This window comes from Podarcis muralis, chromosome 12 (assembly GCF_964188315.1).
Source record: "Podarcis muralis chromosome 12, rPodMur119.hap1.1, whole genome shotgun sequence".
In the NCBI taxonomy this organism is placed as follows: domain Eukaryota; kingdom Metazoa; phylum Chordata; class Lepidosauria; order Squamata; family Lacertidae; genus Podarcis; species Podarcis muralis.
In genome coordinates this window covers 53,487,476-53,504,168 of record NC_135666.1, presented here as the reverse complement: position 1 = coordinate 53,504,168, position 16,693 = coordinate 53,487,476, and the positions used below count along the sequence as shown (strand labels likewise).

General features: G+C 44.4%; 1 protein-coding gene across 1 annotated transcript in view; it reads left to right on the top strand.

Annotated features, from left to right (window-relative positions):
- Positions 1 to 1,050: 1,050 nt before the first annotated feature.
- Positions 1,051 to 16,693, top strand: part of DCLK3 (doublecortin like kinase 3) — a 32,313-nt gene continuing 16,670 nt past the window's right edge. Inside the window, exon 1 of the mRNA XM_028750890.2 lies at positions 1,051 to 1,541. Within this exon, the coding sequence (XP_028606723.2) occupies positions 1,454 to 1,541 (88 nt within the window). The 5' untranslated portion in view covers positions 1,051 to 1,453. The remainder of the gene's footprint in view (positions 1,542 to 16,693) is intronic.

Genomic DNA, 16,693 nt, shown 5'->3' with positions numbered 1-16,693 from the left:
GCACTGGGTCTTCCCTCTCTGCTGTGTCTGCCATGTCGGCAACACGACAAGAAGAGAACCGAGAAGTTAAGTTCGCAGCAACTTAATAGGAAGTTGCACAATGGTGGGGAGACTGGACCGACCTGCCCATGTCTGAAGATATGCCACTGAAGTCCTGCTGCTTCAAGCACCGGCCAACTCAGACGTGTGTCATGATGCGATCATAAAGGAGTGGACTTTTCGGTGGTGGCACCTCAGCTTTGGAATGCTTTCCTCCAAGGAGTACATCTGGCATTTATATCACACTCATTTCAGCACCAGGATCTTTTGTTGGCATCTGCCTGTCTCAGTGAACTGTGCAGTTTTTACCAGCTGCCTTTTATTATGTTGCTAATTTTAAGTGTTTTTATTGTTAACTGTTAGTTAATGCATTATCTATATTATTACACACGGCCCAGGAGTATGTTTTGTTGAAGGGCAGGTGAGAGATGTTTCCAATTAAGTATTGGCCGGTCGCACAATGAAAAGGTGGAAATGCTGTAAGGTGAACTGTGTCCCAGGAGCTAGGTGGTTTTGAGTCTTGGCATTAAAATAAGACTGCGTGGCTGAGCAGTGGCTCAAAACACAGGGTTGTCATAGTGCTACTCCCATGAAAGGGAATAAGGGAAACAGGAACAGTTGCTCCTAAAAGCAAGCAGCTCAGTCACTGGGGAAAAGCTGTGCTTCAGACCTGTTGAATTTCTGCCTGCCACACAGCTGTTGAGGACTCAAACGACAGGAACAGGAAGGAAACGGCAGCAACCCTGCTGCTCGAAATTATTCATCACTGGTTACATTCACAGTCTAACTTGGGCACATTCATAAAGGGACCACAAGAGTCATCAGGGCTTCCCAAACTCGGGTCTCCCGCTGTCATGCCTGACCACTGCTTCTGCTAGCTAGGGATGATGGGAGTTGTAGTCCCCAAGCAGCCGGAGACCCAAGTTTCGGAAACAGCGACCTCCTGCAGTGTTGGAATTTATTGTTCAGCGTGGGACTCGAACCCACGACCCGGAGATTAAGAGTCTCCTGCTCTACCGACGGAGCTATCCTGAGTGCCTCGGAGCGTTGCCGCAATCTGTGTAGGCAGGCAGACATTCAACAGGTTCAGAAGGGCAGCTTTTCCTGGCAATGCCAGAGGAGGAAAGCTTCACCTGTTGGAATTCGGGCAGGGTGGCGACGGCATCCTGCGCAAAGAACCCCAGCGAGCGGCTGGGTGAGATTTCGGAGCCGGGCGTCGAAGGCAGAGCGGCAGCCAGGCAGCCTCCCGGGAAACCGACGCCGCCGGGCGGGGCGCCGCCTCCGCGGGGAAGGGCGCAGCCCTCTGGGCGGAAGAGGCGCCGCCTCGCCATCTCGTGCCCGCGTCTGCCGCCAGAGCGCGAGGAGACGGAGGAGGAGGAGGAGAGCGACGGAGGGACCCAGCGCAGCGGGGACCATGCCTGCCGCCGCGCCGCCGCCCCCCTTGCGCCCCGCCGCCGGGCCGGCGCCCTCCTGCGGCTGCCCCTGCGCCCGACACCATCCCGGTGAGTGGTGCCCGCCTTGCGCCGCGGGAAAAAAAAAAGCCCCGCGCCCCGTTTCCTCAGCGGGGCAGCGGGGGCGACCCCCTTGCCTCCCCGCCCCCGTGGGACCCCCCGTTTCCTCTGCCAGCCCCCCCCCTCTCCCGGTTTTATATCTGCTGCGTGAGTTTTTCGCGCGCTCCCCTCGGCGGGAGTTTCGCTGCCCCGCGCGCGCGGCCAACTTGAGACGGGAGAGGGAAACGTGGCGAGGGGGAACGTGTGAAAGCCTCGCCCGCCCGCGCAGGATCCCTTGGAGACCCCACTCTACCCCCCTACTCTCTACCCAGCCTATCCCTCCTCTGCCCTCTACCCGCACCCTATCCCTTACCCCACCCCTCTTCCTACCCTCAGCCCCATTCTACCTCCACCCCCAATCCTACCCCTACCCCTACCTCCACCCCTCTTACCCTCTACCCTCACCCTACCCCACCTCTCCTCCTACCCCACCTTACCCCCACCCCTCCTCCTACCCCACCTTACCCCCACCCACCCCTCCTGCTAACCCCATCCTACCCCACCCTCCTCCTCCCCTACCCCACCCTCCTCCTCCCCTCTACCCCACCCCTCCTCCTACCCTTTACCCCCTACCCCCCCCTTATCAGCCTCCTTATTGACACCCCCACATTTATTTGCCCTCATTCTGTGTTTCCTCAGGTTGGGGGGGGGAGGTGCATGGTGGAGTTTTTTTTTTTTTTTTTTAAAAGAGGATCCTCTTTTAAAAAAGAGGATCATCAGGTGGGGGAATACCCCGTAGATCTGCTGGTGATAAACGATCCTGAGCGTGTGTAAGGCTGTCTTCTAAGTCCTTGGGAGAATCTTCTCCGGAAAAGGCAATGCCTAGCTGGGTATCGACTGGTTTCTATCCCGGGCAGAGCTTGTTCCAATGCAGGAGGTACCACAATACAGTGGTACCTCAGGTTAAGTACTTAATTTGTTCCGGAGGTCCATTCTTAACCTGAAACTGTTCTTAACCCGAAGCACCACTTTAGCTAATGGGGCTGCCCGCTGCCGCCGCGCGATTTCTTTTCTCATCCTGAAGCAAAGTTCTTAACCCGAGGTAATATTTCTGGGTTAGCGGAGTCTGTAACCTGAAGCGTCTGTAACCCGAGGTACCACTGTAGTTAACAGAATCAGAGAATCGTAGAGTTGGAAGGACCCACAAGGGTCACCTAGTCCAACCCTCTCCAGTGGACGAATATTTTTGCCCAACATGGGATAGCTAGCTAGCAGGAGTGTCAGCTTGAATAGAGTATTGGGGGTTAGGGCATAATTGATGCAGCACGCACACACTATTTGAATGGCAATGCTCATCAACTTGGGCGGGGCAGCCCCCTCAAATATTTTATTGGGGTGTGTGTGAAGGGACCTTGGCCCCCACAAGTTGACTCCTGTGCTAGCAAGAAGTGAGCACACTGACCTGCAGTCATTTCTCCATTTATTGCCCGTGAAAAGTATGATGCAGTTGCAAAATAGCAGCAACAACAGCAAATTGTGATGTGAACGAAACGTCAGCTTCCTTTCATTGGCTGGGATGGGAGTTGGAAAAAAGTTTTGTATCTTTTTGGTCTTGGGATCTCTAGTATCCTGGGACAGGAGGAACAAAAGAGCCCTCCCAGTGCTTCCTGATTCTTGAAAGCATGTCGGTTCATAACTCTGACTTTCTTCCCCAGGTGGCTGTTAGTGGCGATCAGATACAGTAGCTGTCAAAATTAGGAGAGTAAGTAAGCATGGGCAGAAGATGGACTTTGTGGTCCCTCAGTGACTTAATGGCCAATAGGGGTGGCGCCACCTGTTGGGATTTTTGCAAAAGGATGCCAGACCAGATGAATCTTGGCCAGTTCCAGAAAGCCACATCTCTTGTTGCGCCGGATTCCACTCTCAGGAGTCGCTTTACACAAATTAAGTGTTACGGAGATCCTTTATATGTTTTCCTGCTTTATAAAAATTTAAAACGCATCAGTAGACTATGTGGCTGCTGTTTTTTTGGGTCACTGTTTCTCTACCTGCTGCTTATTCTGCTTCCGTGTGCTGGCACAGGATAAGGCAAAATTTCTAAGACGTGTTGAAGCCAGGAAGCTCTTCCCCTCCAAACTATGCTACTTGCCCCATCTTGATAAGAAGCTGCCTTGATCTACCTAGCGACACTGGAAGGCCCTGTCTACAATGACTGACCTTCTACATGCCAAGCAGATGCTCTGTTACTAAGCGATGGCCCTTTTGCAAAGTGTGAATCAATGAGGACCCTTCGAGGTGAGGTCTGACCCTGCTCTGGTCAGACCTCACCTGGAGTACTGTGTCCAGTTCTGGGCACCACAGTTCAAGAAGGACACTGACAAACTGGAACGTGTCCAGAGGAGGGCAACCAAAATGGTCAAAGGCCTGGAAACGATGCCTTATGAGGAACGGCTAAGGGAGCTGGGCATGTTTAGCCTGGAGAAGAGGAGGTTAAGGGGTGATATGATAGCCATGTTCAAATATATAAAAGGATGTCATATAGAGCAGGGAGAAAGGTTGTTTTCTGCTGCTCCAGAGAAGCGGACATGGAGCAATGGATCCAAACTACAAGAAAGAAGATTCCACCTAAACATTAGGAAGAACTTCCTGACAGTAAGAGCTGTTCGACAGTGGAATTTGCTGCCAAGGAGTGTGGTGGAGTCTCCTTCTTTGGAGGTCTTTAAGCAGAGGCTTGACAACCATATGTCAGGAGTGCTCTGATGGTGTTTCCGGCTTGGCAGGGGGTTGGACTCGATGGCCCTTGTGGTCTATTCCAACTCTATGATTCTATGATTTGCTTGGGAATATTCAACCTTACTAACTAGGTGTAGGCTGGGAGAGGCACGAATCAGAGCTTGCTGCAGGATCCTGCTCTGTCCTAGAGTTTATTTCTCATCATTAGAGGGTCATGCCTGAAAGCCATCGCCTTGGTGGCAAAGTTGTTCTCATGTTGTGAAGGGCAGGGACTGTTTCTGTCAGAAATGCAGTCCTAGGACTCCATCTTTGCAGGATAGTGAATGTAGTTTGTGTGTGTGGGATGGATATATCTCATGGATCTATCAGCAAAGTGGTTAAGAGGCTGGTCCTTTTTATGTCGCCTCCAGCTGCTTGCATGTTAAAATGGTTGTGTTCAGCTTTGTGCTTCTTAATGAGTTGCTTTCTCCAAACGTTTGTATATCTTTCTTTTCAAAACTTGGAATATATTTAATTAGAGAATCTTGAAGTCGGCTATAGCTGTGGAGGGTGAAATAATTGTGGTTGGAGAACGAGGTGAATATTATTTCAGAGACTTTTTTTTTAAAGTTAAGTTTGCATTCAATGAAAAGCATCACAGTATTCTCATTTGCCTAGTTTCGAATTCAACAGCTGTATTAAAACTCCTTTTTGTGTGTGGCAAATCTGAACCAGGGACACTTGGCCCAGTTCGCATGTCACATAGTTTAAACTAATAACTGTAGTTTAAAGTTATTATTTTAATATGAATGTGCCTAGTGCTAGTAAATGCTGCTCAGAAGTTCTCGCTCTAGTCCTCCCTTCTTGCTGTGCCACCAAGAAACAGCCACTTTGACTTCTTGTGGTATCTAAACCTTGACTCATGGTTTGTTTCTCTCTAAGCAAACCATGACTGGTAACCAACAGTTTGTTCTTGGTTTACTGCTTGTAGCTTGAAGAGAAGAGCAGAGTGAGAACTTTTTAGCAGGGTGGGCGAACACATAGTTTTTAAATACGTTTTAATGTGAATTTGCAAACGACTGTATGTTTTATTGTGATATGAGAAGTGGACCAGGCTTTTGTGTTCTACAAAAAAACACTTATGAAAAACAACTTTTTAAAAAAGTTGTTTTGGCTTGTCGTCATGGTACACATTCCCATGGCCTGTGATGGGAATTCATTGGAGTTCATGTTAACAACCCTTTCAGCAAATGAGCAAATAATTTATTGCAGGAAAAATAGAATCTGTATTGTGTATACTGCTATCCATCCTTTTTTGTTAAGAAAGAACAAAGCGAAGACTTTTGATAAAACTTAGACAGGTGCCATTAAATTTGCAGGAATTTGGTGGATTGGAAAAACAACCAAACTTTTCAAAAATCCAAGTTGTTTTAGCGTTATAGAGAAAATCAAGGCTATCTTGATGTTTCAATCAGTGTTTGAAACTCCCATTGTTCTAGGTGCATTTTGCGACAGAGAATTAGCACAAGCAGTTTCTGAGCTCTGGGCTAAGATTTCAGATTAAAACTGCAGAGTGGAAGGAAAGGAGGATCTTTTTCTGCCTCCCCACTTCTAGCTACTCTGAAGCCTGGAGAAGAGACCCTCTTAAGAATATTAAGGGCGTGGGCAGGGGAAGGACTAGACTACGTGGAAAATGAACATAATATTTTTGCTGCAGTTCATTCATTTTCAGATTTATATTTTTGCTATCAAAAAGCGCATCTAGACATTCCTTTGTTGCGCCCATAACCTAGGTTTAAGGTGCCATTTAGCTCCCAGCTTTCATATTTCAACACTGGTTTCAATTCTGCTGAAAATAATCATTTTTATGTTTTAAAAGCATGACTTCTAAAATCCAGTAGTTTCAAATGAGAACAGAAAATGCCATACTGTACTTAAATGAGAATAGGTTTGGGACTCTACAGTCATTTTTTGGGGGAAGGGAGCATATTTCCACTCCACATAAAATGAATGCGTTCTAGTTGCTTCAGAAACAAGCAAACAGCAGACTTTGTGAAGGTGCTAGAGCTCCAGCTGTGTATTTTGTCAGTCATGCATATCTGCCTTTGGAAGAAGCTTAGGTTGTTAGTTTTGGCTTTCGCTTTCAGGTTGCCTAGGTTTTAAATGTTGAATGACTGGAAAGGAGCACACAGGGACCAAAGGGAAAGCATTCCACGTAGAAGGGAAGGCGGCTGCGATGTGCAGTCTGGGAGCGAGCAGCCTTAGCCTGCAGAACTTCTGCCTGGATCTCTCAACTCTGACAGCGTTGTCTTTTCGTTTCTGCCATAGTCCCCCAAAAGTCGAAAAGTAATCTCTCTTAGGCTTTAGCTCCTCACTCTGTAATGGAGCCAGTTGCCCCTTAGCAATTTGTGCGTATGATGTATACATGCTAAGCTTGATACTGTGACGTAGGGAGAGGGTGGAAGCTTAAAATATTATAAATAGATGCCTGAAAATTAAAGAATCAAGCTGCATGGATTGTGTTAGTGCAGTGGGCGGATAGTTAACATGAATCTTTTATTTCCGTCGAACACTTCATAAAGAAATGCATAACTTTTTCATTATTTGGAGGTTCGATAGATGTCACCATGAAAAATACAATGTGAACAGTTAATATGCTTCCTTTTAATATGGTGTTTATGCTGTGTGGATATTTTTGCTCTTGACTTCAGAGCTATGAGTTAAAGAGGGGGAAATGCTCCCTTTTTAGAAAGGCACCTCCTTTTTAAAAGCTATCCACTTCTCTTTCAGTCCATACAAGAAATGTGTACTTAATAATAAGAGGAACTATGGAAATTTACTTTGGTATCGTGTTAAAATTTAAGTATAGTGCCAGTTTGTAAGGAATGGGTTCCTCACCACAAGAGAGAGATGTGGCTGTATTCAGGGTCTGTGTTATGATCCATCAAGGTACAGTGGTACCTCACAAGACGAATGCCTCGCAAGACAAAAAACTCGCTAGATGAAAGGGTTTTTTGTTTTTTGAGCTGCTTCGCAAGACAATTTTCTCTATGGGCTTGCTTCGCAAGATGGAAACGTCTTGCAAGTTTGTTTCCTTTTTCTTAACACCGTTAATACAGTTGCGACTTGACTTCGAGGAGCAACTCATAGCACGCGGTGTGGTAGCCTTTTTTGAGGTTTTTTAAGACTTTAGTGATTTTGAAGCTTTTCCGAAACTTTCCCGACACCGTGCTTCGCAAGACGAAAAAAATCGCAAGACGACAAAACTCGCGGAACGAATTAATTTCGTCTTGCGAGGCACCACTGTAATAATGGTTTGGTGCTTCCCCCCTCATTTCTGGGTTTTCTTTAAACAATGCCATAATAGCTGAACTGGGCAAACAGTAATTAGCGTTAGTCTTCAAAACACAATTTGAAACCATGGTTTGAAATAGCATTGTAAACCAAGGCTTGGACTTGGGAGCTGACCATAGCTGCCTTATCAATCACCACTTGAAGAAGAAATTGGCATGTGGGACAGGAAGAAGGATTCTGGTTCAGTCAAACGGAGTCTATGTAGACTTCTTTCTCTTGAGACAGTTCAATTAACAACAGATAAGAACTGTTGTATGGCATAAGTTTTTGTGGATTAGAGTCCACAAACCTATCAGAATCTTAGAAATGATCCACTTTTGCGAATGTATAATGAGCTTCAGTTGTAGCTCGAAGGGGTGGAAAGCTTTGGGGACTCCAAGCTTAGAGGTGGTCCAGGCCTCTTTGTTTTCAGGAAAAAAAGTGTCTTGTTCTTATGTTTCTGGAAGAACAAATGACCGGACACTCAAGGCAGTTGCCCACCCCATTGTTCCTGGCTGTTTCTGATCCATGTGAAAAGACAGGGATAATTAGTGGTTTTTAAAAATGCTTTATTATCTTTAAATTAAAAAAAATTACCCTTGCTGTTTTGCACTGAAGTAAGATGACCCAGTCAGCTCAATTTCTAGCTACAAGCCTGAATATTTACTTTGTGTCCTGCTTTTGTTGGTGGGAGTTGCCACTGTTTTCACCTCTCTCCCCCCCCCCCCCCTCTCTCTCTTTCTCAGCAAGGTACTTGCCTTTTCAAATATACCAACACATTCCTTTTTTTGTTCTCGAAAAAGCTATGCAAGGAATGGCAATTCACTCATAATGGATTGAGTAGGAGGGTGCTTGAGATTTGTTGAGGCAGACAGAGGGAAACCTGAAGAAAAAGAAGTTGTAGTAGATCAGTTTGCAGATGGCTTTTTGCATGATCTGTTATTGCAAAATTTGTTGTTGGCATCTGTCTGTGTTAGTAGCACCAAAGTGATCTCTCCTTAACCTCTTCTTCTTCTCCTCCCAAATATATCCCACAAGGCAGCGGAGGCTTAGGATCAGAGTTTTCCTTGTCCTAGATGGACTCCCTTCACAGGTTGATGAGCCCCACCTGCCCCTCACTTCCTGTGCAGAAACCACCTTCTTGACCATTGAACCCACTTGGTCTCATCTGTTCAATTCTCCAGAGCCCGTCTTTGCATGCAGGGAAAGTCCCTGACTCACCAAGGGTTTGAGACCCATTGGCTACCCTCACCTGGTTTAGCTGGCCAATGGAAGCCGTTCCCGGGATGTGACTACTGTCGCATGCTGACAGCTTCTAAGAGCCACAGGTGAGAGCTGAGTGCAGAGTGATGACCAAAGGTGGACAAACTACCCCAGAAGGAGCATACCATGCACCCTATTCCAAAATAACTGTGCCTTAACTAGCATCTGACCTTGTTTACAAGGGCTGAAGAAACAGTGGGGGAAAGCTTTCAGAATAAATAGTGGTGGCTTGGCCACCATCTTGGATGTGCAGAGATAGGCCAAACAGGTTACTAGGTTTAGAATGATGCCTAGTACCAACTCCAGCATCTTGTCTTTCTCCACCCTACCTGGAGATGACAGAAACCAAATGTATTGCATGCACAATGTGTTCTCCGTTATGGGGTCTTTCCTCACACCTTATGATTAAAGGTATAAATAAATATGAAGAAAGGGCTTGTGCCTTTCTGCATATGCATATGTAGCCATATTCTGCAAACGCCGAGGAATGAATGTGATTGCTAGAATGTGCTGTTGGCACAGCAATTGAGGCCCGTTGGTTCTCTTCCTTTTCCTTAACCTGGGCATTTTAACGCAACAGACTTTGTGTTTGTTTCTTGCTGACTGCCACCCACGTAATAGAAAATTATGGAAGTCAGTAAAATAAAATAAAAATAAAATCACAACCTGACTGCCTGTGGCGTCACAAGAGCAATATTTTGCCACTTAGCCCCCTCACCCCCTACTTAACATTTGTGATCTCTGAATAATTTTTGTATCCCTTGAGGGGTGGTCTATATCATCCTTTAAATGTAATTAGCCATAGAACAATGCAGGGTGTTGAACAGACTCACTTAGAACCTGCTCCTGTTTTAACAAAAAAAACCCAAAGCCCCGAAGCCAGAGAGGCAGTCTGACTCAAGGCAGGCTTCCTGTGTTCCCTTTACTTCAATAGTTTATTGAATTATATACAGTCTATGGTGTCTGCAAGTTGTTTATCTTACCTAGGAATAATTTGCTTCACTGTAAATTAAAATAGAACATTTCCTGACTTCCTTCTGTTCCTAGTATAATTTTATTTAGTCCAATTATGGCGCTAATGTGAGCAATTACCTTTACGCATAAAGGAGGCTTTCAGTAATCCTTGTGAAAACGATCTGTCACTCAAGCAGCTTATTTGCAGAATTCTGAGGTCTAGCAACAATAAAACCACAAAGTTAAGAGAGAGATACAAACCCAGCACAATAAAACAAGCTCAGTATTATACTGTGTACAGCACAGAACCGAAAACACCTGCAGGGACAGACTTTGGTAATATGGCGTCCTGAGAAGACAAAATTTGGGGTGTCCTGCCTCCCCTACCAATATTTCTTATTTCTTATTTTCACAATTATTCCTTTTGGTCCAGTTGCTTTTGAAAAGGATCATATCAATAGGTACCCAGATAAATATAGGTGTTGTTGTTTATTTTATTTTATTTTATTTTGCACCCCCTTGGCTTTGTGCCCTGTGTGTGCGAACCACTTTCACTATCCTAAATCTGGCGAAGAACACCCATGAAATGTGTACATCAAAACTGCCAGCTGTATCATGGGAACTTCAGAATCCAGTTCTTAAAAGACCCTGGAGAACAGAAGAGTCTTAGCTTAGTGCTAAGAAGGCAACAGTTGGGGAACTTTGCTATGGGACGCATTCCATCGTTGAGGGGCTGCCACTGAAAAGGCTTTAAAACTGGAAAATGTCATCTGTTTGGGTAGAAGGCACAATCTATAGTTTTCTTATAATATGAATATTCCTGTTTTAACAAATGCGTTCTTTTTGTGTACAAATACAACGTTAAAGCCTGTTTTCAATATTGGCAGATGTTTTTATTCAGACTGTCCCTTGAGATAAAATCTGTTCCCCCTGCAGAAATGATCAATTACTTGTCCTGTTGTATAAAATTAAGTCGGTCTTGTTCAATGCATAAGGAGCTGATAGATCTGGGGGAGTATTAAGACCGCTTTGCAAGTTAATGCATAACATTGATTTCCCTTTGTAAGCTGCCTTGTTAGCAGTGTTTGATCTGTATCTCCAGTATTTAATCACTTAGTCCACTTAGAAACAAAATTATTTTGGGAGTTACACTTCAGTTCTCAGCAGGTATTACAAGAATGCCTTGATTTGGTCTCTTAAGGGTGATGTAGATGGGACTCTCTTAACAAGAAATCTTGAATAGGCCGCAGAATCACATGCTCACTACCTGTGCAGATCAAATTTCCACCCTAAGATTCTTAAACAAGGATTTTGAGCTATACTGGTTACGCAGCAAGCTTGTGGTCAAAATACAGTGGTACCTCGGGTTAAGTACTTAATTCGTTCTGGAGGTCCGTACTTAACGTGAAACTGTTCTTAACCTGAAGCACCACTTTAGCTAATGGGGCCTCCTGCTGCTGCTACGCCGCCGGAGCACGATTTCTGTTCTCATCCTGAAGCAAAGTTCTTAACCTGAAGCACTATTTCTGGGTTAGCGGACTCTGTAACCTGAAGTGTATGTAACCTGAAGCGTATGTAACCCGAGGTACCACTGTAAGCAGTCTGGCAACCATGGAATTTGCTTGGTCACTTGAATTTTTCCCCTGCCTCACTTGCATTCTGAACAGTCCTCAGGGCTTGGGGGTTAACCACTTGTAAACTGGTCATCCGCATTAGCGATCCATGACACATGATAAAAGAGCAGAGGAGGTATATTCCCTGAACTATAGAGTCTTGTGAGTAGAGTTGTCTTTAAAGAACCAGGTTTTCAGATTAGAAGTTGAATAATATTTCAGATTAGTGTTGCACATGGTGTGTGTGTGTGTGTGTGTGTGTGTATGTGTATGTATGTATTGAAAGGTTTAAATATTTGCTTATGTCTAGCATTTGTAACATTCAGTTATGCTTTCCTGTTTCAATAATAACATAAAATGTAAATGTAGTCTAGACTTTATTGCAGACCGAGGAGATGTCTGCTGAAATATACAGGACAGAGAGGAAGGCTAAAGATGGGATTTTGCTCTCCAGCATCAGCCATGTGGCAAATTGGTACATCTGCATTTGCCCTTGGGCAGCCTTAACCACAGTTAGAGCAGATGTGCTTCCACCTTCTGCTTTAATCACAGTTAAGGAAGTGGATGCAACTCTCTGGTCTGCTCCGGTTTCTTAAATTTGATTGACACCCAGCATTAAATTGGTACAGAGCTACAAGAGACAAGACTGAAGCAGTGAATTGAACTGTTTTGGCAGGTTCAGGTTACACTGAACTCTTCTTCAGACAGGAGTTAGTCTCAGGTTATACTAGCAACCTCTCAAGCTCTCAACACAGATGGTTTCCCCCTCCTTCCAGACCCTGGACAAATCTGGATTTATCCATTGCAGAATGGTTAGCTTAGGTAAGTAAATACGTGCAGGGAAGTCTCTATCTTAAATTTGATCTTGGAAAACTGTGGGTTAGGTGGGAAGCCCCACATTGCGTGAAATCTTGATGTCTTGGTTGTGTTCATAAGCCACTGCAAAACCAGTTGTACTAATTCTGTATCTGCATACTAAATAGGGCATTCTTAGATGGATAAAAGTATATTTGAGCTCTCAGATTCGCTCCTGTGTGCATTTCCCTCCATTTTAATAATTTTACATTAAATTAAAAAATTTAAAGCCTTAATTTTTGCTTCCTTAAATCCCTCATTGCTGGCTTTTATTTCTGCTTGCTGACCTGGGGTAAGAAGGCAGGATTCCATTTCTAAGGTGCCGGTAAACAATGCCAGTGTGAAATTCACGTGCTGTAAAAGGATGCCTGTGGTCACATTTTGTTTCCACCTGACTAATTCAATACACTTGCTGTGTAGTGTCCTGCCGCCTTTGCTCCCCCTTCCTGTACAGTCTCCTGCACACACAGTGTACATTGGCCTTGCAAGTTGCCGTTGTGAATAATTTACTTTAAGGAACAAGAGATCGAAGTCAATGCAGTTCTAAAAGACTCAAGTTACACCTTACAGATAATGGCTACTTGCGCATTGCAAACCTGTGTACGTTTACGCAAGGGAGCCATGTCGTACAAAGGGCTGTTCTGAACTGTGCTCAGCTGAGGCATACATATGCCAGTGTTTCCTTCCTTTAGCCTGCTTTTACACATACTTGTATGCAGTGATTTGTGGGTCTGTCACAGTGCATACCTTTGTGTACTATAATTTTAGTATCGTTGGGATTAATGCACTGACTTTAGTTGGGGAAGGGGCAAGTATCAAAGGCACTTGCAATTTAGTCATCAGTCTCATAAATTAGCCAATGAAAGGTCTTTTGCATGATAATGAAATAAATAATGGATCACTGGTGATATAAATTCAAACGTCGTTTTTTGGTAGCTATGCTCTTTCAAAGGCCTTCTGCATAATAAGAATGTGTTTTGAAGGGTTTTTCTACTTGAGAAACTATTAGCAATAGAAATCCGCCCCCCCCCCCTTAAATCTAACAAAGCCTCTCTTCCCCTGACCCCACCTTCAATGAATTGGAGCAGAAATATAAAGGACTGGCTTCACTGTTTTAAAAACAAAATGGCATGTCTGGCTCAAAATAGTTATCCTTGTGCCCCAGCACACGTGCTGGGTTCCACCCAACTTTTGGGGGGCTTGTTGCACATGTGTGATGTCATGTGTTGGAAGGGGGACCAGCAGGGTCCGTTGTGGCCACAAGGAAGGCCCGATGGGGACCGCTGTGGGAGGGCCCAGCGGACACTACCACAGCTATGCAGGACCTGTCCCCCTGCTTGAATTTTTTGGGGTGCCTCGATCTCCCCAGTCCCCCCGATGGCACCCCAGTACCTGGTAGAATTTTTGCATGTATTTGAGCAGGAGTCTCAAGTGATTCAAGAAAGTCATGCAAGCAATGCCCAGAGTGTCTTCCTGTTTGTAAGGCTTCCCCTGTCTGTTGGGTATGTCTTTCAAACTTTTATACTCTTTGTGAGAAACGTTGGCAAGCCTAGTGAACTGATATTTTTGGCCTCAATATAAGGCCCTCTTTGGGACCTTTTAACATACGTACAATGAACATGCGGGATGAAGAAGCTTCACCCCTAAGACTGTACATTCGGACTTCTCTGCGTAATTGGGAACTTGGTGAAAGTCAAAGCTCCCAATTGTGTATAGAGGTCCCTACTTGCATTTACTTGTGTGCTCACAGGTTCTCTTCAGATTTTTAAATGTACATGCTTAGGTGCGAGGTGGAGTCTTGCCGCCACTTTCCTCTTCTCCAACCCATGCACATTGGTCAGACTACACTGAAAATCTGAAGAGGGTTCATGTATTGACTTAGCACATATTAAAGTTGGGGTATGTAATTCAAATACGGGCGTTATGCCTAGGCTGTGAGGGATAAAGTATTTCTCTTTTGAGAACCATGTTTATGAATTCTTAGTTTTTTTGCATGTATCCCCCTCCACAAAAATCCTATACACTATACTAACAAAGTTCATTTGAGAAGAGAAGCCAAATTCTGCAGCCAGTGTAAAACGTACACATGGATTTGTTTGAATTTTCTGATTTTGCATTGTCTATTCCATAGTTTTTGCTGCTTGGCACCATTTATTCTTTTGGTCATGTGTAGGAGCAATGATTTATGAGAGACAGTCAAACCTCACCCTCCCTGTAGAGAAGTGTGTTCAACAACTTACATTCAATTAATTTATTAAACCAGTCAATGTATCTCTCAAGCAGAGTTACGCAGACTTCCCTAGCTTCAAACATCTCCAGGCATTATAGAAACTCTCTCAGATATAACTTTACAAACAGGCTACTGGTTTTTTGTGTGTGTGCTATTGTGAAAATGTAGCATTACCTACACTGACAATGTCCTTAAACTTTTGTCCTTAGCCCTTTTAAATGAGAGTGTGTTCTGATCAGGACTAATGCTGACATACCAGTCTACAGCTGGGTTCATAATATTTTGCATGTGTCCCAGTTCTCTAAATGATGAGAACTCAAGGGGCACAGTGTACGCAGGTCCTATTCCCTTGGAACGAGGTCACTGGGGGAGACTTGCTAGTGTTTGTGGCGTTTGTGTTGGTGATTTATATACACAAATATATACAGGTTGAGCATAGGGGAATCTATACCACTTAACACAAGCAAATGCCCTAAATTCACTGCTCCCTCTTCAAATTCCGAGTGAAACCACAAGCTCCTGTAGGATCATTGCATAAAGCAGCCCACCTTTTTCTATCATCTTAATTTAACTAAACTGCTTCTTTCAAACAGACACCGAGTTTGCATATTCTACAGCCAATTTCCAAATTGCTCTCTCTGACAGAAGGGTCTCCAACAAATCTCTTGTGCTTGGCCACTTTTAAAAAAATAACAAAGGAAGACCTGTTTGGCAGGTTTGATCAATTACATAGCCCTTCACAGCATCAATTTTTAGAATTTACATTTTTAATATACTGAAATAAGAGGTTTGGGGACCCTCAGTTGGCAAACACAATTAAACAGAACACCTTTTATGCAACCTTATGTAAATATATCATATACAGTGGTACCTCGGGTTAAGAACTTAATTTGTTCTGGTGGTCTGTTCTTAACCTGAAACTGTTCTTAACCTGAGGTACCACTTTACCTAATGGGGCCTCCTGCTGCCACTGCACCGCCACCGCACAATTTCTGTTCTCATCCTGAAGCAAAGTTCTTAACCCGAGGTACTATTTCTGGGTTAGCAGAGTTTGTAACCTGAAGCGTCTGTAACCTGAAGCGTCTGCAACACGAGGTACCACTGTATAAGAATTTCCCTTCCTGTTTCCATTTTTGAAAAGTTACTTTCTCGTATGGAGCTAGGGTAGTCATATTGAAGAGGATGATTGTCTTTTCCAGTACCAGAATGCTTATCCACCATAATGGCCTTTTGTCCCTCCATCAGGTTCCATAGGGTTGGAACATAATTTCACAAGATATTGATTAATATTTATCTGAGATATATTAAAACGGCTGACAGTCTCTGCCCCAAACTCTGTAATTTTAGGGCAGGACCACATGTGATCCCTGAGTGGGTAGCACATGGGCAGCATTGCCTGTGTTTCATATCTTTTTGGGAAAGCCATTGTGGGGTTTGGTAAGCTCTGAATATGACTCTTCGCTGTACAGCGGTACCTCGGGTTACATACGCTTCAGGTTACATACGCTTCAGGTTACAGACTCCGCTAACCCAGAACTAGTACCTCAGGTTAAGAACTTTGCTTCAGGATAAGAACAGAAATCGTGCTCTGGCAGCAGCAGGAGGCCCCATTAGCTAAAGTGGTGCTTCAGGTTAAGAACAGTTTGAGGTTAAGAACGGACCTCTGGAACGAATTAAGTACTTAACCCCAGGTACCACTGAATAAGGCCCAGCCTGATACCCAGCGAGATCAATCTCATGGATGCCAGGATTGCTTTCCAGGTACCTGATATTCCAGTTGACCAATCCTCTCTCTTTCCGTTGAGGTCAAGCTGTCTTGTCCATTAAGGTTCAATGTAAAGATGCTATTGACTTAGGACGTTGTCAAAGGTTATTAAAGACTGGGGTTTCAGAGGCACTCTGTGCTTCCAGCTCAAACAATGGGTGCTTCAGTTGTATATGTAGCTGGCCTGTTGACTGTGGGAGGCCGAGAGGTTCCACTAGATTAGGAAAAGAGAGAAATCACTGGAAGCAATCAGTTGGTCCACGTCCTAACTTTACAACTATAGTATCTCTGGAGTTGGAAGAACTACTCTATATTCTTATAGCCAGGGCTTTTTTTCAGCCAGAACTTGCTGAAACTCAGTTCCGGCCCCTCTCAGGTGGGTGCCATTGCCATTATAAAAGAACAAGGGATTTTCAGCACCTCTTTTTCTAGAAAAATA